The sequence below is a fragment of the Columba livia genome, chromosome Z, assembly GCF_036013475.1.
Source record: "Columba livia isolate bColLiv1 breed racing homer chromosome Z, bColLiv1.pat.W.v2, whole genome shotgun sequence".
Lineage (NCBI taxonomy): Eukaryota > Metazoa > Chordata > Aves > Columbiformes > Columbidae > Columba > Columba livia.
The window spans coordinates 84,267,493-84,292,938 of record NC_088642.1 but is presented as its reverse complement, the minus strand read 5'-3'; the positions used below and the strand labels follow the sequence as shown (position 1 = coordinate 84,292,938).

At 57.4% G+C, this 25,446-nt stretch overlaps 1 protein-coding gene across 1 annotated transcript; it reads right to left on the bottom strand.

The window, feature by feature from the left end:
* Window positions 1-717: 717 nt before the first annotated feature.
* On the bottom strand, window positions 718-25,022 carry FBXO10 (F-box protein 10). Its single transcript, XM_065046599.1, is given in 15 exon segments — window positions 718-5,363; window positions 5,366-5,434; window positions 6,076-6,344; window positions 6,801-6,960; window positions 7,498-7,530; window positions 8,516-8,553; window positions 12,919-13,059; window positions 14,678-14,845; window positions 18,309-18,378; window positions 18,381-18,854; window positions 18,856-18,865; window positions 18,868-19,034; window positions 19,037-19,106; window positions 23,270-23,466; window positions 23,469-25,022. Coding segments are annotated over 15 exon segments (2,478 nt in total). The 5' UTR covers window positions 23,845-25,022; the 3' UTR covers window positions 718-5,127.
* Window positions 25,023-25,446: the final 424 nt, after the last annotated feature.

Below are 25,446 nucleotides of genomic sequence, written 5' to 3'. Positions count from 1 at the left end.
CAAAAAGCAGAGGTGGTTGCTGGACCAAACAAGCACAAAGTAATGCTCTCTGTGATGTGGAGGCACTTGCAGCAGAGATGAGGATGTTAACAGCGTCTCCCGACATCGGGCTGCTGAGGCTGTTCTGAGCACGACCAAGAGCAGCCCCGGACGGGGGAAACGAGTGCTAATTTAGTCTGAATGGGAGAATGACTCGTCTGCAACGCGTGTCACCGTTGATCCTGCGCTTTGGAATGCAGCCGCTCGCCTTCCCCATGGCACAGCCGAGCTCTTCACCGCGTGGAACCGAGTGCTGAGGCAGAGGGGGGCAGTGGAGAAAGGGGAACAGAGACCTGGGTTGCGGCTGGAGAGGAGCCCCTGGCACGGGCAGGACGGGGGTGCGGGCAGGTCCCGCGGGGACTGCCCAGATGCACCCAGAGCCCCCAGCCCCGTCCTCCCAGCACCATCCTCCCAGCCCCATCCGCATCACGAGAGGGGTTGTGAGCATGATGGGCTGATCCCTGCGAGACAACAGCAGAGGAGAAACTCAGTGCCTGTGAGGGAAGATGCTGTTCTGGAAATGAGGTTTTCTAATGCCCTGCTCAGGTTTCGGGGCTCACCTTACTCGTCCTGGGCACCAAGCGTGCAGGAGGGGCGGGTGGATCTCCCTGCGCATCTGTCCAGATGTTGTCCCCAAAACACAGCTCTGTCACCCACTGTGTATACAAATGAGCCAAATTTAGCCCACAGAGACAAGATGTTGTTTATTACGGAGCTGTGCAAGTCTGGATGCTGGAATAAAGCCACAGGCCAGCAAGAAAAGTAAATGGTATTATATACAAAATCTTATCACTGCTCAGGGCAGCCCTGAAGAACCAACTGGTTACACATTTGTGTATTGGTTACTTAATCGTTTTAGCGTATAATGAGCAATGTTCAGCTAAAGGACACTTGATCCAACAGTCCTGAGATGTGTTAAAGCAAGACTCAGCTAATTGTGTGGCTTCAAAATGTCAGACTGACCTAAAACTGAAAGGATTTACAAATCTTCAGGTTAGCAGTTGCAGACAGGATTCATTCTTGTAAGAGGTAACGACAACACAGACCAGCTGTCCCGGCAGCTGTGGAACAGAGGACACAGCCCTTGCCAGGACACCGGCTGTGGGAGCAGGGACACGGACACATCTCACCTGTCCTGTGGCTCTGAGCCCATGCTGGACACAGCACAGCTGGACACAGCACAGCTGGATGCAGCTGCCGCCACGGCCAGGCAGCATGGGGACACCCTGGCCAGCACAGGAGACTGGGCAGATCCTGCCGCGGGTGGCACCGTGTCCGTGTCTGAGCGCCGTCCCGTGGAGCACGGCAGCTGCCTGGTTCGAAGATGACCAGAAGCTCTTCCTGGTCCTCAGGCACCACTGCGGATCCCTCCGGTGCTTTGTGGGTGCACAGATGGCGTTTCAGTCCTCTTGATGAGGTGTCCGGCCACCAGATGAAAGGTTCTGTGACAGCGGCTGGACATGGGCTCTCACACCCCACGGTGTGGGGCTCTCCAGGGCTGGAATCACCTTGTTTTGTGATGTTGGCGCGTTGTCTCACAACGGGACAGAAACAGGAGCTGCAGGGAGAACTCGGCCGTCACCAGCACCACCTTTCTGTGGACGAGCAGCCCCAATTACCTTAGAGCAGACAAGTGCGCTCTCTGAGCAAAGCACAACACGAGCTCCGTGCCGTCCCAGGACGTGTGTCCCGCTCTGTGCCGGGCCAGGCGCTGGAGATGCGCAGAGCTCAGGTTGCTTGCTCAGCACCGGCCGTGCCGGGCGGTGGGGCCGGAGAGCTCAGGTTGTGCTGGGCCGGGCGGTGGGGCCGGAGCCCCGTGTCACAACCAGCACCCAGTCTGGGGTTTGCACAGGAGCAGCAGCACCCGGCGCTGCTTCCATCCTGCTCTGTAACCCGTCAGCATAACGCAGGAACGTACAGCATCTTGTGATTCCTGAATGGTACTGAAAACTAATTAACAAACGTTCACTGGACTTTCTCCATTTGTTCCAGACTTTGTGCCTGAAAGTACTGACCAGTCAGTGTCTCAAATATTGAAATTGAAAGATTAATTGGGAAAGTAAATTTTATTTTTGCTTTCCTTCTGAAGATTGAGTCAGTAGGAGCATTTGGACGTTTCCATAGTGATTGATAGTTTAAGTATTAATATTTGAAGACAATACTTGAACTCTGTACAGAGCTCAACCTGCTGACAGTCGAAGGATACTTGTCCATTCGACCTCTTCCAGTCTTACTCCGTGTATTGAAATTTTCTTTCTTACGTTCTGCCATTCGAAGTGAGTCAAACTACACGTATTTTGTGTAAATTCCCTGTTTGCCTGCTTGACAGCATCTGGTCCTCCGTGGGCACTGTGCTGTCCCCAGGTGCAAAGAGCACAAAAGAGGACAGTAAAGCTGTGGTAAAGGTGGAACTCTCAGCGTTCTCTGTACGTGTGGATTTCTGGGGTCTGGCTGGCGGGAACCAGACCCCTCTGGCAGCGTCTGAGCGCAGAGGTGCCCCCCGGCGCCAGGGCTGCGGGCTCCGGCCGCCGCGGGCAGCCCCGGCGGTACAGTCACAAATCCTGTTTCCAAGGGTCTCGGCGTTGGCTTGGAGGTTCATACGGGTCCAGTGACGGCCGCTGTGAACAGCTGGAGCCGCCGCAGCTGTGGTGGTCGCGCTGCTTGCTTCCCTGCGGGCGCTTTCAGAGCCGTGCTGAGCGTCTCCAGGTGCTTCTGCAGGCACGTCCCCTCCTGGCGACTGCTGTTTGTGCTGCTGTTTGTGCTGCTGTTTGTTTGTTTGTCCTGGTGCGGGTACTGCCCACCCCTGCTCTCCCCAAGGTCCCACACACCCCAAGGCCGTGGATACCTCAGAACATGGGGCAGGACGTTCTGCACCGATCCAGGATGATGCAGGATGGCAGTTCCCGCCCTGCAGCAGGAATTTGGGTCCTCACATCCTCCCCACCCCGCTGCTGCCACCCATGTCCACCCGTGTCCACCCGTGTCCACCCGTGTCCACCCGTGTCCACCTGTTGCTCTCCTGCCACTGACCAGGTGTATCCGGTATCCATACACATCGCGTGTCGGCGCCTCCCGCTGCGGCTCTGCCCCGGCTCCAGGACCGTCCACGAGCAAACGGACCCCTCCAGTCATCACCACTGGAAAAATCAATGCTGTCAGCAGTTACTGCCCCAAGGATGTGAAAATCAGTGCACCAGTTTTGGGTCAGTCTGCTCTTTGAATGACAGTAAGAGTGATTCCAAGAACTCCTTATTAAAGATCTTGTCCTTGCAGCTTAGACATTCTGGAACCTGCACAGTTGTCTTGTTTTAACATATATATTGAGACTGTTGGATAAAGTGTCCTTTAGCTGAACATTGCTCATTATACACTCACTATAGTATTACGCTAAACATCACACCTGCAGGAGGGAAGACCCAGGCCCAGCTGGAGACCCGTCCTCAGGGAGCTGGCGTAGTGTTAAAGTGATGGTGTTACTAGTGTGCAAATGTGTAACCAATGTGCAAACGTGCATCCAAGTGGCTCTTCAGGGTGGCCCTGAGTAGGGATAAGGCCTTGTATATAATGGCTGTTACTTTTCTTGCTGGCACGCTGTCTTTGTTCCAGCATCCAGGTTTGCACAACTGTAATTAACAGCGTCTCGCCTCTGTGGGATCAGCTCATTGCACACTGGGAAATCAGCCTGGTTTTGGGACGACCTTGCTGCCAGCTGGCGCTGGGGCTCAGCAAGGAGACCTCCATCGCTGCACTTCGCCTCTGCACGGTGGCAGCACCACGGCACGACCGACCCGCGACGCCGCGGCGGGGCCCACTTCCGCTTCTGCACGCCAGCTCAGCCGCGACCCCCGGGCTGGGATCCCCTCGTCCTGGGATCCCCTCGTCCTGCGATCCCCTCGTCCTGCGATCCCCTCGTGCTGGGATCTCCTTGCGCTGGGATGTGTGAACAGCAGTTCCATCTGAAGGGCCTTGCACAGATTATACAAAGCACGTTTTTCATGAGCGTAAGAAGTGGCAGCCCAGGCCAGTGAGAATATCTGGGGTCGGAAAACCGCCCCATACGTGTGATGTGTGAATGTCCTTGGGCCTGGTCTGTGAATGAGTGGGAGCGTAACTGAACAAACATAACATGAGTGTGGTGTGTTTTTAATAACCATTGGAAAAACATCTTATGGAACATCTTAGTCCAGGTCCGTATCTGTAAATCCTGTGAACTGCCAATGGCTAACAAAGGCCTCATCCTGGCTCAGCGCTCTGCTCTGCTTGGCTCAGCACCCCCTCCTGAGCCAGGTCTGTCTGCGTGTGCATCCCTGTGCGGCCCGCTGTGCGGCGTTTCTGATCACTGCACTGGGATCCCCCTGTGCTGGGATCCCCCTGTGCTGGGATCCCCCTGTGCTGGGATCCCCTCGTGCTGTGCCCATCTGCTCCCCTGCCTGCAGAAGGCAGTCGGCGGTTGGCATGTCAGAGGTGCTGGTCTCCGCAGGCTGGCGCCAGGTCAGCTTTGCCTGTGCCCTGCAGCAAACCCGGCCCTTGGCCGACTCACCGAGGTGGTGAGAGCCTGTGCCAGGTACCCAGAGAGGTGGTGGATGAACCATCCCTGAGACACCCCAGGCCAGGCTGGACGGGGCTCTGAGCACCCTGAGCTGCGTGGACTAGACGACCTTTATATATCCCTTGCCAAGCCAAACTATTCCATGATTCTACTATCAGACATGCTTCCTGGCACTTGCTCATCCTGGTAGCCCTGCACTGGATCCTGTCCCTTTTCTCCATTCCCCTCTTGACCTTAAGGTCCCAACATGAGCACAACACTTCAGGTGCAGCCTCCCAATGCCAAAGAAGATCAGTGACAACTTCCCTCACACTTCTAAGGTAACCTGAAAATTACAGCCCCTCTAATTTCAGGTTGAAGGACATGATCCTGACTGTCTGCTCTCCTGCTGGCAATGCCAGGGCAGTCCCTCCTGTCCTGCTGCCAACCCAATGGCTTCCCCCACCCTCGGAGGGTGGGCAGTAGAAGCAGGCTCAGTGTCCCCTCTGCTCCTGGCCACGGGGACACACAAGTCGGTGTCCCCTCAGCAAGAGGCACCTTCATGTGCGCTCCTGCAGCAGCTGAAGGCCACACCGGTGGTCGTCGATGATGTTGTTCTCCGTGATGACGCCCTCTCCATTGGAGGTGATGCCGTGGCTACCGTTCTCGTAGATGCCGCTGCCGCGCAGCTCCACCTGGCACTCGGCCTCCACCAGCACGCCAGCGCGGCTGTTGCAGGAGATGCTGTTGTTGGCGATGCAGGCCAGCTGGCTGCCCTGCAGCACCGACACCACCCGTCGCCGCTGGCACAGATCACGTTGGCAAAGACGTTGAGCACTTCGCGGCTCTTGACGTGCAGCCCAGCAGCTGCCAAACAAAAGGAAGAGCTATCGGTTAAGAGCTTGCAGCCTCAGTCACGATGACCACAAAGGTATTTTTATTTCTAAAAGCTACCCAGTTTGTTCTGTCACAATGCCATAGAATGATTTTGGTTGGGAGAGACCCTCAAAATCACCGAGTCCAGCCATAACCCACCCCCGGCACTGCCCCATGTCCTGAGAACCTCATGTCCGTCTGTCCAGCCCTCCAGGGCTGGTGACTCCAGCACTGCCCTGGGCAGCCTGTTCAATGCCCCACAGCCCTTTGGGGAAGAAATTGTTCCCACATCCAACCTCAACCTCCCCTGGCGCAACTTGAGGCCGTTTCCTCTGCTCCTGGCGCTTGTTCCTGGGGAGCAGAGCCCGACCCCCCTGGCTCCAAGCTCCTTTCAGGCAGTTCAGAGATCAGAAGGTCTCCCCTCAGCTCCTGTTCTCCAGTCTTTCTGACTGGCAGCTTAAGCACAAAAACCCACCCATGGTCAGGTCTTGGCCCATCATTTCTCCAGGGTCCTACTGGCCTGGTGGCAGCTGAGGAAGACCCTGGCAGACCCTGGTGCTGGTGGACCAGGACAACACACTGTTCTGCAGTCCGTCCCTTCTCCCAGAGCCTAGAAAGAGCCCTGAGCTCACCTCCATTGTGGCTGATGCTGTTCAACTCCACCAGCACCACGCTGATGGGTCGCTGGGCAGCCGGGTGCTCCTCCTCACTGTCGGGGTCATTCTCCCCGCCAGCACCTTCTCTCTCCTCCTGGAAGCTCTCGCTGCCCCCCTGATCTGGGGAGTAGTCGCCAGCATCATCCTTGCAGCAGAACACGGCCACCCCGTAGATGCTTTTGTGGCTGATCTGGTTGTTGATGAGGTGTGGAAGGCTGGAGGACATCATCCACACACCGCAGCCCCTGTTGCAGTGCGGAGCAGCAGAGCACACCAACTCAGCAGCGCTTGGAGACCCCAGCCCTGCTCCGACATGGCTGCTGGTGCCTCGTGGACACCCACCACAACTCATGTTTGGGAACCCACCACAGCTCCGTCCTGGACACCCACCACAGCTCCATCCTGGGAAACCACCACAGCTCATGTCTGGGAACCCACCAGAGCTCAGTCCTGGACACCCACCACAGGTCATGTCTGGACACCCACCACAGCTCTATCCTGGGAACCCACCACAGCTCCATCCTGGGAAACCACCACAGCTCATGTCTGGGAACCCACCAGAGCTCAGTCCTGGACACCCAGCACAGGTCAGTCCTGGACACAGGACTCCAGTGCACACTGGAGGCAGAGGGCATCCCACCAAGCCCAGGATGACAGGAGGATGGGTAAGATGGTGAGAATAGGTCCCCAACTGATCCTGCTTCCTTACCATGATGGCATTCCCTTCGATGAGGCCCTTCCCTCGCTCGCCCACCACCACGCCGTCTGAGTAGCCACAGGAGATGAGGTTGCTCCTGAGAACGGGGTTGCCCCCATGGCAGATGTCCACCCCACCCCACTGGTTCTCACAGATGACGTTCCCTAGGGCCAGGCAGGGAGGACAAGGTGACCACACAGGGTCTCCTGCCCACGGAAGAGGAAGGAGACCTGGCAAGCTGAGCTCCCACCACCTGCCGCAGGGCCCAAGCCCCAGGAGCTGCCCGTTCCCCAGCAACGCTGCCCTGCCCAGGACACTGGTCATCAGCAGCTCCAGGAACCACCACATCCCGTCCTCCGAGGTGTGCGCAGAGTGAGACACCACTCAGAGGACAGCGTCATCGACAGCTGCAGCTTGTGAAATGGGTGACGCGGGAGGGGATGATGCTGTCTGCACGGCAGATTGCTGTGGAGCACAATCCCCACTGGGACAGAGACAAAGGGGACAATAACCTGGAGGACGCACTGCAGACACACATGGTCACTCTGTCAAGGGTGTAAATACCGACTAGGAAATGCAAACCAAATTGCACCAAAAGTCACCCAAGAGCTATAACAAGGTAAATGTTGTAATCAAACAAATAGACAGAGCTTAAAATGAGAGACAAACCAGGCACAACAACGCCGTTGTCGTTCCCGTACCTGTGATGTGGCCTTTCCCGTTCTTGTTCACAGTATCACAGTATGTTTGGGATTGGAAGGGACCTGGAAAGCTCATCCAGTGCAATCCCCCCATGGAGCAGGAACACCCAGATGAGGTTACACAGGAAGGTGTCCAGGCGGGTTGGAATGTCTGCACAGAAGGAGACTCCACAACCCCCCTGGGCAGCCTGGGCCAGGCTCTGCCACCCTCACCAGGAACAAGTTTCTTCTCCTCTTTCAGTGGAACCTCCTGTGTTCCATTTCGCACCCATTGCCCCTTGTCCTGTCACTGGTTGTCACCAGAAGAGCCTGGCTCCACCCTCCTGACATTCCCCTTTCCATATTGATCCCCAGCAATGAGTCCCCCCTCAGGCTCCTCTTGTCCAGCTCCAGAGCCCCAGCTCCCTCAGCCTTTCCTCACACGGGAGATGCTCCACTCCCTCCAGCATCTTGGTGGCTGCGCTGGACTCTCTCCAGCAGTTCCCTGTCCTGCTGGAACTGAGGGGCCACAGCTGGACACAAGATTCCAGGTGTGGTCTCCCCAGGGCAGAGCAGAGGGGCAGGAGAACCTCTCTGACCCACTGACCACCCCCTTCTAACCCACCCCAGGTACCATTGGCTTCCTGGCCACAAGGGCACAGTGCTGGCTCATGGTCACCCTGCTGTCCCCAGCACCCCCAGGTCCCTTTCCTCTACACTGCTCTCTAACATGTAATTTCCCAACCTGTACTGGAACATGGGGTTGTTCCTGCCCAGATGCAGGACTTGCCCTTGTTAAATTTCATCAGGTTATTCCCCGCCCAGCTCTCCAGCCTGTCCAGGTCTCTGATGGCAGCACAGCTTCCAGTGTCACCACTCCTCCCAGCTTGGTGTCACCAGCAAACTTGGTGACAGTCACTCTATTCCCTCGTCCAAATCGTTAATGAATATATTGAATAATACAGGCCCCAGTACTGACCCCTGAGGCACTGCACTGGATACTGGCCTCAACTGGACTCTGCCCCATTGACTACCGCTGCTATTCCAGCAGCCAGTCCCTGGGAAATGTGGTTCCCACTGCGGTGGGAGAAGGTGAGAGAGTTACCAGCAGCAGCGCTGCCTGCTCGCGGCGTGCAGCGAGGGCAGCGCGGGTCCCTGCGCCGGCACCGGTGTCCCCGGCTGTGTCACCGCCCGTCACCTGCCCCCGGCAGCGCGAGCCGGGCACAGGGCAGCGCAGCAACGGCAGCGAGAGGGACGTGCAGTGGGAAGGTGCGTGCAAAGCAGAGCGGAGCTGCGCATAGCCAAACGGCGGAGACAGGAGGAGGACATCGCAGCAGCAGTGGTGAGCATCAGGAGCACGAGAGGAGCGAGAGGAGCTTGTGGACATCCCGCCAGCCACCACGTCAGCGCCGCCGTCTGTCCGGCAGGTCCCGTCTCCAGGAGCAGCCAGACACCGCTGCAGGGACCGTACGTGTTGTCGCTGCCGCTCACAAGAATGAATCCTGCCAGCAGCTGCTCACTTAAAGGTTTGTACGTCCTGCCAGATTTAGGTCAGTCTGCTCCTCTAACAAAGATATGAGGGATCTGGAGAAAACACCTCATCAGAAGCTGCAAAGATTCCTGTCCTTGCACTGTAGACATGCTGGAGCCTGCACAACTAGCTGAGTCTTGCTTTAACATGTATCCCAAGACTGTTGGATAAAGTGTCCTTTAGCTGAACTTTGCTCATTATAATACTAAAAATCACACCCCCGGGAGGGAAGACCCAGGCCCAGCCTGAGACCCGTCCTCAGGGAGCCTGTCTAGTGGTAAAATGGTTGTGTCACCAACATGCAACTGTGCAAGCAGTATGTAAATGTGTAACCACGTGGCTCCTCAGGACTGCCCCGAGCGTGGTAAGATATTGTCTGTAATGGCTGTTACTTTTCTTGCTGGTGTGCTGGCTCTATTCCAGCATCCAGACTTGCGCAACTCTGTAATAAACAACACCTCGTCTCTATGTGTAGAATCTGGCTCAATTGCATGTACATTGGGTGAAGAACCCTGCTTTTGGGACAACATGCGGGCACGGAGAACCAAGTGCTGCCTCCTGCGCCCGGGGCTCCGCACCTCGCCAGCTGCCCGTGCCCCACCATACCCCCACCCGAGCTGGACCTTCCTTGTCCTCAGGCCTGAACGTGCTCCACCGCATGGAGCAGGGGGCTCCGAGCTGCAGACCCCGTGTTCGGAAGGAAAAGCGCAGGAGATGCACCACGTCAAGGCTGGAGCCCACCCTGGTGGGCACCACAGAGGGGTCTGTGAGGGCTCCATCCTGTTTCCCATCCTCCCCACCCCGGGGGGGAGGCGAGAGGCTGTAACAGCCACAGGATTGCTGCTGTACGAGGAGCCCCGATGGCAGCGAGAGACAGCAATGGAGGTTGATGGTGGGAACACCAAACACGGAGCAGGGGCAGCGATGTGCTGGGAATGACGGACTGGAGAGCACACACGGGCCTCGCAGCGCCTGCTGTCCCCGGCGCTCCCACCAACGCCTGTCAGCAGGAACAAAGCCCAAGAGCCCCGAGCCCACCACCAGCTCCACGTCGGCTCAAATCTTTGGCTTGCTGCTGAGGTTCAGAGCAGGAGAGCAATCAGGTTGATCACGATGGAAACCCACCAAGCAAGTGGCGCCCAACACGGACCCTGTCCCAGCACCGACCCAGGAGCACACGCCAGGGACGGCTCCGCTTCCCCGGGCTGCGAAAGTACCAGAGGAGCTTCCACAGCAGCGAGCCAGGGTGGGAACGCTGCTCAAACACATCATCGCTCACAACAGCCATCACTCACAACACATCATCGCTCACAACAGCCATCGCTCACAACACATCATCGCTCACAACAGCCATCGCTCACAACACATCATCGCTCACAACAGCCATCGCTCACAACACATCATCGCTCACAACAGCCATCACTTCGCGACACGCCATCGCTCATGACACGGGACCACCTGCGACATGCAGTCACCCATGACACGCCATCACCAGCACCAGCTGGGTGGAGGTGGGGGACAAGGTGCTCCAAGGGACAAGTGCAGGCAGAGCAGGGGCCACCTGGCTGGCCGGGCAGCCAGCACCTCAGCTGTCCTTGGCTGTCCTCGGCTGTCCTCAGCTGTCCTCGGCTGCCCCAGCACGGCTGCCCTGGCACGGCTGCCCTGGCACAGTGGCCCTGGCACAGCTGCCCATCCAGTCCCCGCTGCCTGCCCGGCCGGTGCCGCTGGCCTGGCAGCCACCCGCGGTGCGCAGAGGACAAAGCTGCTCGAGGGCTGCAGGACCCAGTGCACACACATTCCTGCCTCCAGAAAGAGGCACCAGCTGAGAACAGCACACAAGGCGCCTGCGCTTGGAATCCAGGCTGGCGGCAGCAGCTGCCAGGGGAAGGAGGAGGAGAAGCCGTGAAAATGTCCCAGAGCAATGTCCGGGAGTACGGGGCACGGCTGCCAGCTGCCCAAATCCCAGCAGAACAGGGCCGTGTCCCCCAGCCACCCCAGTGCCGCTGCCGCAGGGCCGTGTCCCCCAGCCACCCCAGTGCCGCTGCCGCAGGGCCGTATCCTCCAGCCACCCCAGTGCCGCTGCCGCAGGGCCGTGTCCCCCAGCCACCCCAGTGCCGCTGCCACAGGGCCGTGTCCCCCAGCCACCCCAGTGCCGCTGCCGCAGGGCCGTGTCCCCCAGCCACCCCAGTGCCGCTGCCACAGGGCCGTATCCTCCAGCCACCCCAGTCCCACCGCCACCCTCACCAGTTCCAGGAGCAGGCACTGGTCCTGTGCCGCTGGGCACCACCGCACCTGCAAGTCCCAGCCTTGGCACAGCGGGGACGCAGTCTTACCCAGACAGAGGTACCTCTGACTGCAAGATGTACATGCCCAAGGGTTGCATCATGCTTAAAAATGGTGCTGGGCACCCAGGTTGCTGTCACACGTCTCAGGACACACCCCTGCTTTCTGCATGGAGACCTTCGCAACACCCCCTGGAACCTGCCCACAGCCAGGCAGTAACTGTGGCGTGGGCTTGCAGCTCTCGAGAATGGGCAAAACATAATCCTGCTTCCAGCTGTGGAGAAGGTGCCCAGCAAAGGACGTTATTCCTGCCATGAACTCCCCTACTCTGCCAGCCCTGCCTGCCCGTGGCTGCGCTCGCCGTCCCGTCAGCGAGACCCGGCCACGCTGACAGCACCGCGAGCCCCTGCCCAGCACGGCTGCCCATGGCGCCGCGGGGATGTGCTGGTGGCACTGCCAGGACGGTGCCGGCGCTCGCAGCCCCAGCCGGTGCCGCAGCCTGCCTCAAGCCAGCACAGAGAATCACACGTGAGCAGGGCAGGGAGGCTCCTCGAAAACAGGAGAAAACAGGTGTCTTCCCACCAGCCTTGCTGCTCCCCCCATCGCCCCCACGTGCCAGCGCGCACCGTCGGTCACACGCTGGTCAGGAGGCACAAGCTGGGACTGCAGACAACGGTGACAGAAAGTGCCACGGGCAGGACGTCCCGTGAATCCTCCATCCCGCAGCACGTGTCGTCTGCACCGCCGGACCCGCCACCACCACACGGCTTTTCTCAGAAATCCGCCTCCCGTTCACGATCCCCCATTGGAAAGCCCGTGTTTTCAGGGCTGGTACGCGTGGCGCAGGCTCCTCTCCCGGTCCCAGCCCAGACCCAGAGCCACGGTACGCTGGTGTGAAGTGTCCGTACACGCAGTCTGTCCAAACCTCAGCGGCTCCGCACACAGGCCATGAACCTGCAAGAAGGCGCCTGCATTAGGACTGCAGGACTCCAGGCTGAGGTTCTGTGCGTTATCAACACTGCCAGTGCGAGCACTCTGGACAACCACTTCATTCTCTTTGCACGGGCAGCACCACGGTGAGCTGCCACACACCTGCTCCTCATCACCCACCGGCACGGAGGGTGGCAGGACAGGTGAGATGTCCTCACATCTGCGACCGACACCATGCTCCAGCTGCCATTGCATTCCTGAGATCATTGCTACCAGTTCTGTCACCACGCGCAGTGAAAATCCTGAAGAAAGCCTGCCAGACACCAAGACTGACGCCGAAACCGAACTGTATGAACACACACAAGTGAGTAGCTCCAGGAATTTAAAGCAGAAAGGTGAATTGGAGCAACAGCTGATGGAGCACTGAGCTCCGTTTCCCCCTCTCCCTCAAAAAGCACCATGGTATGTGAGCTGTTGATCCTGAACGCAGCCTCCGATCCGAGGGAAAACCCAGGACCGGCACTTGGCAAAGGCCTGGGCACAGCAGGCAGATAGAGGGAAGTCACAGAAAGGCACTAGTGCACCACAGTCCTACTGCTCTGTGGCAGGGATAGGAAAAAAGAGAAGTGTGCACAGTGGGAGAAATAATTCTCAACAGACGAAGGAGGAGAGAGAGAGGTCAGTGCTATCTAACATACCTCACAGCAGGGTTTCCATTATACAGAATATAAATGCCAGCTTCTTTATTCCCATAGATCTGATTGCTACGGATGATGCCATTTCCGTTGCAAACGATGACAATGCCTGAGCAAAGGCCACTGTGTATCTTATTGCATTACGGTTTTATTTTTGCACATGTAGAGAGAATAAAAGCAAAAGGAAGGAAGGTCACTCATAAAAGTGAGCGAGAGGAGACAGCAACCACAGAGAAAAGCAACAGCTCCCAACCCTGCTGGGGAAAAGGGCAGAAAGGTAATTAATCCAGCTGCCAATAAATCACTCTCAAACGGTCAAGGCAGACTTAACTTTTATGCTTCTCAGGGGTTCTAGTACATAATGCCAAATTTCCCTTCCCATCACATCGCAGCCTCTTCTTCCTCCAGCAGCTCCTGCTGCCTTCTCCAAGGGCTGCCCCGGGCCGGTGGTGCTCCGGTCCCCGCGGGACACAGGGCTGGGCTGGTGGGGCTGCAAGCCCAACACCTCCCAGGGCCACTGAGAGGAACAGACCCCGGTGACAGCCCGCCGGGGCCAGGACAGGGGTCCGAGCCGGGAGGTGGCGTCACAGCGCGGTGCCTTCTCTGCAGCTGCTTTGCACAGCTGGACGTGCTGTCAGCAGCCACACAGCTGCTCCTCTGCAGGACAGGGCCAGCACCTCCCGTCCGGTGCGGGGGACCTGGGACCCCCGAGCAGGACAGCGGTCCCATCCTGGGACCTGGCGGAGGGGCAGGGTAGGAATCGCCAAACCAGGCAAAGCAACCAACAGCAGCTCAAAGCTGCAACCGTGGCTCCGTGGAAGAGCTGCCTCGTCCTTCTCCTCTTCCTCCGTGGGGCCACAGCTCTGCCTCCCCATCCCTGTGCAGAGCTCACAGGAGAGCTCAATACAGCCTCAGGGTCACTCGCAAGGAGGTTTGCATCCAGCTCTGCCTCCCCCTGCGTGGCGAAGCCCCTCGGGATGACCACGGATACAGCGCTGACCGAGCAGGGACGAGGACACAGCTGCACAGCCGCAGGCACCACCGACCTGCAGGAAAACCCACAGTGCTGGCGGGCAGGCTGCTGCTCCTGCGGGGGCTGGGCAGAGCCGAGACCCCGCACCAGCTCCCGCGGCAGAAAACGTGACTCCCTGCGTGGGACAAATCACTCGCAGCACACTCCTGGTTCACTACCTTGCTTGCACAAGTTCACTCATTACACAGGGGTGTTTACTTGGCAGGGAAACATCCCCTGCCCTCCCCTCTATACACAGTAATTTTAACACACATACCATAAAATATGAGATGTTTCAAAAAGATGGACACACCGCCTCAACGCTGGATGGATCGTATGGGACCAGAAGACTTGGCCTTACACTCCTGGCCCACAAGCTCCCCAGACATTACATCCTGCGACCTTTTCTTGTGGGGATATGCCAAAGACCATTTGTGAATTTTTGTGTAATTGTAACATGTTGCCATCATGAAATATACTGCTTTGAAACTGGGTCCATCATTTTGAAACACGCGGTAGAGCAGGAGACAGTGCATGTACCATCAAGCAGCACGTCGCGATGCCTGACCCTTGGGGTTAGCTGCAGTCTAATTCATCAGCAAAAAACAAAGAAACAGGCTGAAGTGCAAAGCTCACAGCAAGGTCAGTGTCTCCTACCCAGGGAGATGAATCCCTGCTGCCCCTGGGAGAGAAGCAGCAGGCGGGAGGAGGAGCGCGCTGGCGTCCATCGCGGCCCGGGGTACGCACCAGAACAGGGGGTTGGCTCCCTTGCGGATGTCCACGCCGGCTGTGCCGTTCGAGTGGATGTTGTTGTCTGCGATCAGGCGTCCTGCTGACAGACGCAGGAATATCCCCGAGGCTTTGCAGTGGTGGACGTCATTCCTCAGCATGATAACCTGCGGGGAAGAGGAGAAGCACCTGTAGCTGCAGTTGGAAGGATGAGGAAGAGGAGATAACCAGGGGTAGAGCTCTCCCTTCTGCAACCTCTGTGCATCAGAACCCTCAGGCAGGGACCTGCTGGAGAGGGGCCAGAGGAGCCCCGGGAATGACCCGAGGCTGGAACAGCTCTGCTGGGGACAGGTGAGAGAGCTGGGGTGTTCACTGGAGAAGAGAAGCTCCGGGACACCTTAGTGCACCTTTCAGTGCTTAAAAGGGGCCCATGAGAAAGGTGGGACAGACTTTTGAGCAGGGCCTGTTGTGACAGGACAAGGGGTGATGGTTTAAACTAAAGGAGGGAGATTCAGGCTGGACATGGGGAAGAAATTGTTGCCCTGAGGGTGGTGAGAGCCTGTGCCAGGTACCCAGAGAGGTGGTGGATGAACCATCCCTGAGACATCCCAGGCCAGGCTGGACGGGGCTCTAAGCACCCTGAGCTGGTGAAGATGTCATAGAATCATTTCGGTTGGAAAAGACCTTCAGGATCACTGAGTCCAACCATAACCTAGCCTAACTCCAGCACTAAACCGTGTCCCTAAGAACCTCGCCTAAACGCCTTTTAAACCCCGCCAGGGCTGGTGACTCCAGCACTGCCCTGGGCAGCCTGTTCCAATGCCCCACAGCCCTTTCCGTGAAGAATATTTTCCTAATATCCAATCTAAATCTCTCCTGGCACAACTTGAGGTCATTTCCTCTCGTCCTATCACTTGCTACTTGCGAGAAGGGACCAACACCCTCCATGCCCCAACCTCCTTTCAGTCCCTGCTCATGGGTTGGACTGGGTGAGCTGTGAAGGTCCCTGCCAACCCCAACCATTCCGTGTCTCTACCCACGCACGAGCTCTCTGCCTGTCCCACAGCAGGAGTGCCAGGCACGCTGGCCAGGGAAAGGAAGATCGTGCGTGGTGAAGCCTGTTGGCATCGTGCACTGGCACGGTCCTGCGTGGGGCCGGGGCCTGCCGTGCCTGGTGCTGCACAGCCAGAGCAAAGACATGGCCCAACACACCTCTCTGCTTGACAAAGCCCATGTTCAGGTGTGCCTGTGGGCTTCACCCACCACATTGCACACGGTCAGCATCGCCATCCCACCTCCACACGGCTGTGGTACCACAGACCTGCCCCGTCCCCGCTTGGGCAGACCCCCCGGCACCAGCATCCCCGCCATACACCGCCAAAACCAGGCTGCTGCAGACCCTGCTGCGCAGAGCTGCTCCGAGGGGACGCGTCAAAGGCCACGGAGCCTCCCGAGTCTACCATGGAGCTGACGGGGCCAGCACACTATGGCACACACACTCAGCACATGATCCATCCATGGCCTTGCGCCTTCTGGGCGAAGATCGTGCCACCTGGGGACAGAATCGACCCAGCCGCCAAACCGAAGTCACTGCCACCACTCGGAACAACCTTGTTTCCTCTAAGGAAAGAAGCAGTTAAATATTTACACAGCAGCAACCTTTAACATTTTCCAGCCAAACAAACTCATGTCTTAAATCCATGTTTTATGAGTGCTAAGAAATAATCTACAAATTGTCGTTGCATATCCCACTTCAATGAGCAACGCAGATGAGAAGGTAATTAAATTATACTGCCTTTTATTCGCTCATTCCAGAAAGATGGTTCGTTCCATCTCTTGACTAAACGTGGAGCTCAGCGGGTTTGACAGCCGCCTGTCCCATCAGTCACACGCAGCTGCCGGGGGAAGGAGCTCCGGGAGGGAGGGACGCAGGGACCACACACCAGACCTTGCTCCAGGACCCCGAGTGCTTGCCAGGTCCCCTGTGTCCCCACGTCACGCTGCACCCTGTCCCCACCTGGCAGCCAAGCACCTCACTGTCTCCTGTTCTCTGGTGCTCTGACACCCGCCTCCTGACAAGAGCCTCCGGCTAATCTGTAGCTGAGCAGATCCTCACTGGGCTGGGCTGGGCTGGGCTGACCCCCCTGCCTTTGCTACCAGATAAACCCAGGCTGCTGGGTGAGCTGGAAGCAAACCACGGGAACAGAAACAGAGCGTGGTCCACAGTGTGGGACCTGCACTTGTTGCTAGCCTGACTCCCACCAAAACAGCTCCCCAGAAGCGCGGAGGGGCTGAGCAGCACGAGGAGCTCCCTCTGCCCACCACCCTGCACAGGGGTCAGCATCGGGAGGGCACGCCCGGGCACGGGTACCCCTGGAAGAAAGGAGCCCAGGTGCCACTGAGTGTGTCTGCAGGGCACGGGCACCGCGGTCCTTCTGCGGGGACTGCAGATGGGAAGCCAGACCCGCCACAGAACAGCCTCAGCCCAGAAAACACTGCCTTCCCGCCCCCTGCACAAAAATTGTTTTCAGTCTTTTAAAGGGATTAGACTGAAGGACGGGCCCAAATCCAGGGCTGCCCCGACCAAGCAGAGGCGGTGGTGGAGAGCAGCCTCCCGAGCTCCCGGCACCGCCAGCTCTGGGGTCTCGCAGCGCGATGCTGCCCACCCTCACCACCCCTCCTGCCTGAAGAGGACACGGCACAGAGGCAGAGAGCCCCGGGCGCCCAGCTCAGAGGATGCTGTGCTGAGGGAAAGTCTCAGTTCAGCCTCCAGCACAGGCTCCCACCCGAAATCCCTGCTCACAGCCCACCCGTGCCCGCGGCAGGGACCCCTCGTGCCCGCGCTCCCGAGGCAGCCGGGACTGGCACCACAGTCCCCAGTCCCTGCAGTTCTGGTGTTGTTGTCATCGCTTACAAGAATGAATCCTGCCTGCAACTGCTAACCCAAAGATTTGTAAATCCTTTCAGTTTTAGGTCGGTCTGCTCATATAACAAAGATCAGAGCGACTTGCAAAACACCTGATCACAAACTGCAGACAGCACTGACCTTGCAGCTCTAGACATTTTGAAGCTGCACAATCGAGTCTTGCTTTAACATGTATCTCGAGACTGTTGGATCAAGTGTCCTTTGGCTGAACGTTGCTCATTACACGCTAAAATGATTATGTAACGCAATATGCAAATGTGTAACCAAGTGGCTCTCTAGGGTATGAACGCAGGGATAAGATTTTGTACATGTTGCCTTCTACTCTTCTTGCTGTTGTGCCGGCTTTATTCCAGCATCCAGACTTGTGCAACTCTGTAATAAACAATATCTCGTCTCTATGTGCCAAATTAGGTTCCTTTGTATGCACAATGGGTAAAGAACCCTGTTTTGGGACAACAGTATGGGCTGTGCTGGCAGCAGCAAAGGTGATTATAACCAGCAGCACTTCTACAGGATGAGAGTTTAATTTGCAGGTAGAGTGGCCTGACTACACAACCCCAATGTGCCAAGATTTAGCACCTTTGATTGCAACTACAACATTACGCGTGCAGAAAGAAGGCAGCTGCAGGTGTCTGGCTCTTACGTGGGCTGGCTAGCCCCGGCCCGCGCAGGAGGGGAGCTGGCGGAGCACAAGGGAGAGGGAAGAGGGCTCGCAGCAAGCTCCACAGCCCCTTACTGTTTTGTATGCAGAGCACGGCGTAGGTCAGATCCCTGAAGATGCTCCCTTCCAGTTTCACTTGCCCTGTGAATAAATGAATGCTCCTCCCTTCCCGCCCTTGAAAAGGCACTGCCGGATGATGCAGCCTTGCAGAGAGCTGGCCAGGGACCGGGCCTCCTTGTCCTGCTGCAGCTGCTGCTGCAGAGGCTTGAGCTGAAGGTCCCTCTGGAAGGTGTGCAGCCTGTCGCTGTGAAGCCTCCTGTGCGTGACGTGGGCTTGGCAGGGCAGTCTGGGCGTCCTCCTCATTGTTGCATAGCAAGTCACTGTCCCTGGGGTCTGAGCCGAGGGCTGGGTACCCCTCCTGCTCCGCTGCCCGCAGGTTCTCTCCGAATTCACCGTCCTGGGCTGAGCCGCGCAGGGCTGGAGTACCCACAACAGGGAGGAAGCTGCTCTGTTCCTCCGCCATGACAACCTCGCGCGCCCTCCGCGGCCCCAGCAGCGATTCCCCGGTGCTGTCCCGCCTGGCTGGGCCGGGCTCCCGCCAGGACGCCGCGCAGGACTTGGCCAGCACGCCAGGTGCTTGCAGGCCCGGCTGCAGTCGGAGCTGGGACAGCCCTCCACGGTCACAGAGGCGTTCTCGCTGCCCACGAACCCGCAGTTCTCCAGGACGCAAAGGGCCACGCTGTGGAGGTGGGCGCTGGACCGGGTGAAGGTGCAGAACCTCACCTGGCACGTCCAGGCGCGCGGATCTGCAGCTGCCCGCCTTCGAAGCGGCAGCTGTCGAACTGGACGTAGCCTGAGGTTGTCTGGAGAGTGAGCACAAGGCGAGATCATCACACAGAGCAAGAAAAAGCAGTTCTGGACATACCATGAGGTCCTTCCACAGCAAACGAGCTCACGGTCACAAATACAACACACGCTCAGGCACCACAGACACAACAGGCTCACAGAGGCACAGACGCAGGGCTGTGAGCAGAGTTAGCAAGTGCTGAGCAATAAGTGGCACCTACTGACTTTCTTCCCTGCTGGCAACGTTTCCTTCACTTCCGCGCCGAGCTCTGCAGCCTCGGCAAAGCGCAGCAGCCACAGACAGGGCCTAGAGGCTGTGCCAAGACCACCAAACCTCAGCAACTCTCCCCACACAGGTGACTTTGCAACCTCCAGAGACACGTATTGGCCAGCTGGCGCCGTTCATGAACTCAGCGCTTTATTGAGTGAAGCAGCAGATAAGACAACATCAAACATCGCCTGGAGAGCTACAATTCTCCCTTGAGCCTCCTGCAAACTTGGTGGAAGGATGCTGCACAAACGATGCATCAAAAGCAAAGCAAAACAGGTAAAAATTTGTGCCATACTGCTGCAGAGGCATGATGTTGTGACACTGCAGTGGGAGGGACACCATCAATTCCTTGTCCTCTGGCTGTGTGTCGTGGTTTAACCCCAGCTGGCAACTAGGACCACACAACCACTCGCTCATCACCCCCAAATTGGGACAGGAAAGAGAATTGGAATGGAAAAAATACTCATGTGTTGACATAAGAATGGTTTGACAGTACAGCAAAGGAAGAGACAAATGCCTGTACAAACCGAGTGATGCACAATGCAATTGCTCACCACCCACGGCCCAACAGCCCGTTCCCGAGCAGTGGTGTTTGCCACCCTTGCAGCTCCATTCCACACCCGAGCATGACGGCGCGTGGGCAGGAACAGCCCTTGGACAGCCGGGTCGCTCTCCGGCTTTGCTCCCCCAGCTCCCCGTGTATTTCCAGAAAGCCGGGAAGCCTTCGGCTGTCTGTAACAACCAGAACACCAGCGTGTGACCGACACCCTGCTCCTTCTAAATCCAAATCACAGCACCACACCAGCCACTACGAGGAAAATTAACGCTGTCCCAGACAAAACCAGAAGACTGTGGTTTCCCACCCGACTTGCTGGTCCTGGCAGAATCGTGAGCCGTCCCCACCCGGCCTTCCTGCTCTGCCAGGCACGCAGCAACCCGTGGGTGCTGGCACACCACCAGGATGGTGCGTGGCCAAACACCCCTTTCCTGCACAGGCAGGATAAGTCTCTGCTTATCTACAGAAAAGCCTAACAGAAACGCAACCAATCTATAGCTTGTGACAGGTGACAGGTGACCTGGGGCACCCCCTTTACAGACATTTCTGGAGTCTGCAGCCAACACAACGTCCTGAGATTTGTTTTCGGCCTTGAGCACTCTCAGAAGTGCTCATGCTGTGACAAAGGTTTGAAATGCATTTCTTTGTACCCAAAGACAACCACACAGAAATCCCTTCAGAACGCTGGCCCGCTCCAGTCTGAACTGTATCTATCCTTTTTTTGAAATTAAAAAAAGTTAACCACAAGGGACAAAATCAAACCAGCTTCTGAGAGGCTGCTTGTGAAAGCTCTTCTGAAACTGCAGCTTGCAGGGTTTTAAACTGACGGTAGGACTGGTGGGGTTTGGTTTTTAATCTGTTTTTCACGGATGGATTTGGGAGGAAACACCCTGGCTCCACCACCAGCCGCTCAAGGGCTGTATCATCACCCCTGTGCACGGAGAAGCCTGGAAGGTGAAATGAAGCGGCACCAACCAGCCAAACGCAGGAGGCACCACGCGTCCGCTGCAGCAACCAGAACGTGGCCGCAGGCAAACAGGGACTTTCCACCACATTTGCAACTCATTTTCCCCAGCGCGTGCTGGAGCACTGTCTGTCTGCTGGGGACCTTCAGGCTGACTAAGTTAAATATGTCACATAATAAAATGGTGAAAAGGAAATGAAACCATAAGTTATAACGAACGATGGGCTGGTTCACCGTGAAGAAGGTCTCATTGTCGGAGGCGCAGTCCGTGGGCACAGTCAGAAATGCGGCTGGTGAGACAGGGAGAATCGCTGAGCAAAGGAAAATGCCTGGTGGCCAGGGAGCCGGGAGCCAGAAACACCCTTGAGAAGCACAGCTGCATCCCTGAGAAACCACAGACACCCCGAGACACCACCAGCAAGGGACCGTAATGGCAACTAATCATCTGGAAAAGTGGGAACAGCCTAGAAAAAGAAAACAGCTCCGAAAGAAAAAACCACCATCATCTATTGCCCGTTCCAGGTGAAAAATGGAAATTCATAGCATCACAGGATGGTTTGTGCTGCAGGGCCCTCCCCAGCCCCCCCAGCCCCCTGCCATGACAGGGACATCTTCAGCAGCTCAGGGTGCTCAGAGCCCCGTCCAGCCTGGCCTGGGATGTCTCAGGGATGGTTCATCCACCACCTCTCTGGGTACCTGGCACAGGCTCTCACCACCCTCAGGACAACAATTCCTTCCTCATGTCCAGCCTGAATCTCCCTCCTTTAGTTTAAACCATCATCCCTTGCCCTGTCACAACAGGCCCTGCTCTAAAGTCTGTCCCATCTTTCTCATGGCCCCTTTTAAGCACTGAAAGGTGCACTAAGGTGTCCCGGAGCTTCTCTTCTCCAGTGAACACCCCAGCTCTCTCACCTGTCCCCAGCAGAGCTGTTCCAGCCCTCTGACCATCTTCCTGGCCCTTCTCCTTATTTTCCATGTGCCTTTGCAGTTTCCAGGAGGACCTTCTCCATGATCTTGATGGGCACTGAGGTGAGACTGACTGGCTCGTAGTTCCCCATGTCTTCCTTTTTCCCCTTTTTAAAAATGGGGTTATCTTTCACCTTTTGCAGTCAGTGGGAACTTTACCAGATTGCCATGACTTCTCATGGACCCGTGGAGGCATCTCATCAGGTCCCACGGACTTGTGCACCTTTGGGTGCCTTAGATGGTCTCAAACCTGATCTTCTCCTGCAGTGGGAGGTTGTTCGTTCTCCCAGTCCCAGCCTGATCTTGGCCCAGCTGCTGCAGCTGCAGACCTGCACGAACACCCGCGGGGGCTGACCGCGAGCCCATCCAGCTCCGGGAGCGGGGGGCGATCCTGCACGGCAGGGCCGTCCCTGGAGCACGGACACCTCAAGGGGTCTCCCGGAGAGACCTGAGACCCCTTGCCCAGCATCAGATGGCTGTAATGAGGTAAACCATATTTTATGTTACACCTAACCAGTGACACTTCTATATACAGCTACAGCTTAACTGTTAGAAGTGAAGTAAGTAGTAGAGTGTCCGATTGCCATCTAAATCATCATTTAAATCAGCGTCAAATCATCGTCACATCCAGGTTTCATTACCATTCAATTATTGCTTAGTCACCATTTGATTACCATTCAATTATTATTCATTCATTGATTAATCATCATTTGAACATTGTTTGGTCATTAATAAAACCCTTTTAGTTTACCCCACAATGATGACACCTCTTAATAATTCACCTGGAACAGAGGTTTTGGCCCCTTCTGAAATCCGTCTAATTCTCCTCATACCTGTATTATATATCCCCATAAGTAATCCATCATGAGCGTATCTGCTGTTGTATTGGTGGCAAGTTTGCAGTAACCTGTAACCTGCTTGTTTGCTGCTCTTACTGGTTGTTGCTTTAATATTGGTTGTTGTAATACAATTCTTACTTCTGATTGCAGCCACACTGTTGATTGATACTGCACAATTGATTGCTGACAGTAATTTGCAATTGCCTGATATTGTCGGGCATTGGAACGGGCTGCCCAGGGCAGTGCTGGAGTCACCATCCCTGCAGGGCTGGACAGACGGACATGAGGTTCTCAGGATGTACATGGGGCAGGGACGGGGGTGTGGGAACGGTTGCACTCCATGATCTTGAGGGGCTCTTCCAACTGAAATGATTCTGTGATTCTATGTATTTGCATAATTAAAGGCATTCTTGCTTGATTCGTGTGGCATTTGCAGCGATCTGTAACCAAGCAGAGACATCCAGAGGACAAAGCTCCTGAGCCCCCGTGTGTTTGGGAGTCCCATGAACCCCCAGACACCCACAGACTGGGAACCCTCCCGGCCGCGACACCGCGGTGGCCTCGCCGTCCTCGCCGAGCCTCACCTTGTAGAGCAGCGAGGAGGAGCGCGGAGGCAGGAGGACCAGGATGCAGGGGTGGGCGGTGGGGCCGTGCTGGCCCATGCTGGCCCACAGCACCACGTCCCCCAGCCCGCCCTGCCCCACCAGCTCCACCGGCACCTTCAGCGGCACCTCGCTCTGCTCCTCCTGCACGCCGGGCAGCAGCACCAGCCGGTCGTAGGGCAGCGCAGGGCAGCGCAGAGGCTGCCGAAATCACCCCCCGCACCCACGCGGAGCCGGCGGCGGCCCTTCCTCCTGCAGAAGAGCGAGAGGCAGGTGATGAACCCGGGGTCCTGCATGTTTCTGGTCCAGGTTTTGGAGGCCAGGTGGTGCTGCTTGCAGGTGTCTCTCCAGGAGGGCGGCTCGGCGTCGGGGCGGCGGGGCCAGCTGGGGGGCCGGTGCTGCAGGACGCCCAGGCAGAGCTGCCGCCAGCGCATCCTGTCCAGGCTGAGCACCAGCTGCCGCCAGCCCCTGCACACCACGCTGCAGGGACCCCGCTCCAGCAGCTGCAGGTAGGACAGGATGAGCCGCAACAGCTCCGCTGGAAGATCAACGGGCATCATCCCTTGGCCCGGTGCCTGGGGACGCTAGCAGGACCCTCCCAGCAGAAGAGGGTTGCGAAGAAGCAAGCATTCATGATTGAAGAGAGCATTCATGGTAGCTGGACCCCAGACACCCAATCCTGCCCCAGCACAGGGTTGCTGGTGACGATGGCAGGCAAGACCACGCTCCTCTGGTCTGGCTCGTGCCACCACCTGCCCAGCACCCTTCCTCATGTCCAGCTGTGAGAAATGGTGGGTGCTGGCGGCACGACGGCCCTCCTGACTGCAGGGCTTCACCCCCACTTCCCACGCTGGCCCCTCGCCCAGCACATGCAGAGCTGGACAAGCCTCCGATGCCCCACGTGCTTGGCGACCTCCCACTGCTCCCCACAAAGCGCTGGGCAAGCGACTTCACTAAATGGGAAAGCACCTCACAGAAATTAACACCTGGCGCTCGAGAGCAGCAATGTTATCAGTGACGAGAAAACAACAATGTGAAACGGGGAGCTCCGCCATCCACCAGCGCTCCTGCCGAAGCAGCCGCTCCGTGCACGTCAACCAGCGTGCAGCAGCCACAGGTCAGTGCCCTGGCGCGGTGGGAGCCCTGCAAACACCACGAAAAAGTGTGTAAATCTGCGGGCTGGCGTCAGGTCAGCGGCGTGCCGGACAGCTCTGACCCCGCACCGGGCGGCTCTGGTGTTGCTGCTGCTGGCCCGTGCCAGGAAACACGCTCCCGGACCGTGGTCATCCTCCAGTGCCTGTAATGACTTCGTGTCACACACGGTGCTGCTGAGAGCAGCCGGGAACCGCGCTCCCCTCGGCTCCCGGGCACAGACGCTGGCACGGCCGGCGAGCGCCTGGTGCTCTGAACCACGCTCTCACCAAACACTGGCGTTCACCTCTCTCCGCACACAGCTCGACTGCCAGCTCCCCTGCCACGATCGGGAGGGAATCTGCTCAAAAAAGCACAGGCTTGCCTGAAACTAAGTTTATCCAAGGCCCAGGCTGGGTGTCCCGTGGGGAATCCCCCACTCTACTGGCAGAGACACAATTTGCTGCCGCGCAGCAGCACCGCAGGCAGTCGGGGGGAAGGAGGTCCCGACAGCGGGGCTGCGTCCCTCATGGTATAGACTGTGTCCTTCACAATACGGGCTGTGCCCCTCATGGTACGGGCTGTGTCCCCCATGGTACGGGCTGTGTCCCCCATGGTATGGACTGTGTCCTTCACAATAAGGACTGTGTCCCTCACGGTACGGTCTGTGTCCCCCATGGTACGGGCTGTGTCCCCCATGGTACGGGCTGTGTCCCCCATGGTACGGGCTGTGTCCCTCATGGTATGGGCTGTGTCCCCCATGGTACGGGCTGTGTCCCCCATGGTACGGGCTGTGTCCCTCATGGTATGGGCTGTGTCCCCCATGGTACGGGCTGTGTCCCTCATGGTATAGACTGTGTCCTTCACAATAAGGACTGTGTCCCTCACGGTACGGTCTGTGTCCCCCATGGTACGGGCTGTGTCCCCCATGGTACGGGCTGTGTCCCCCATGGTACGGGCTGTGTCTCTCATGGTATAGACTGTGTCCTTCACAATAAGGACTGTGTCCCTCACGGTACGGTCTGTGT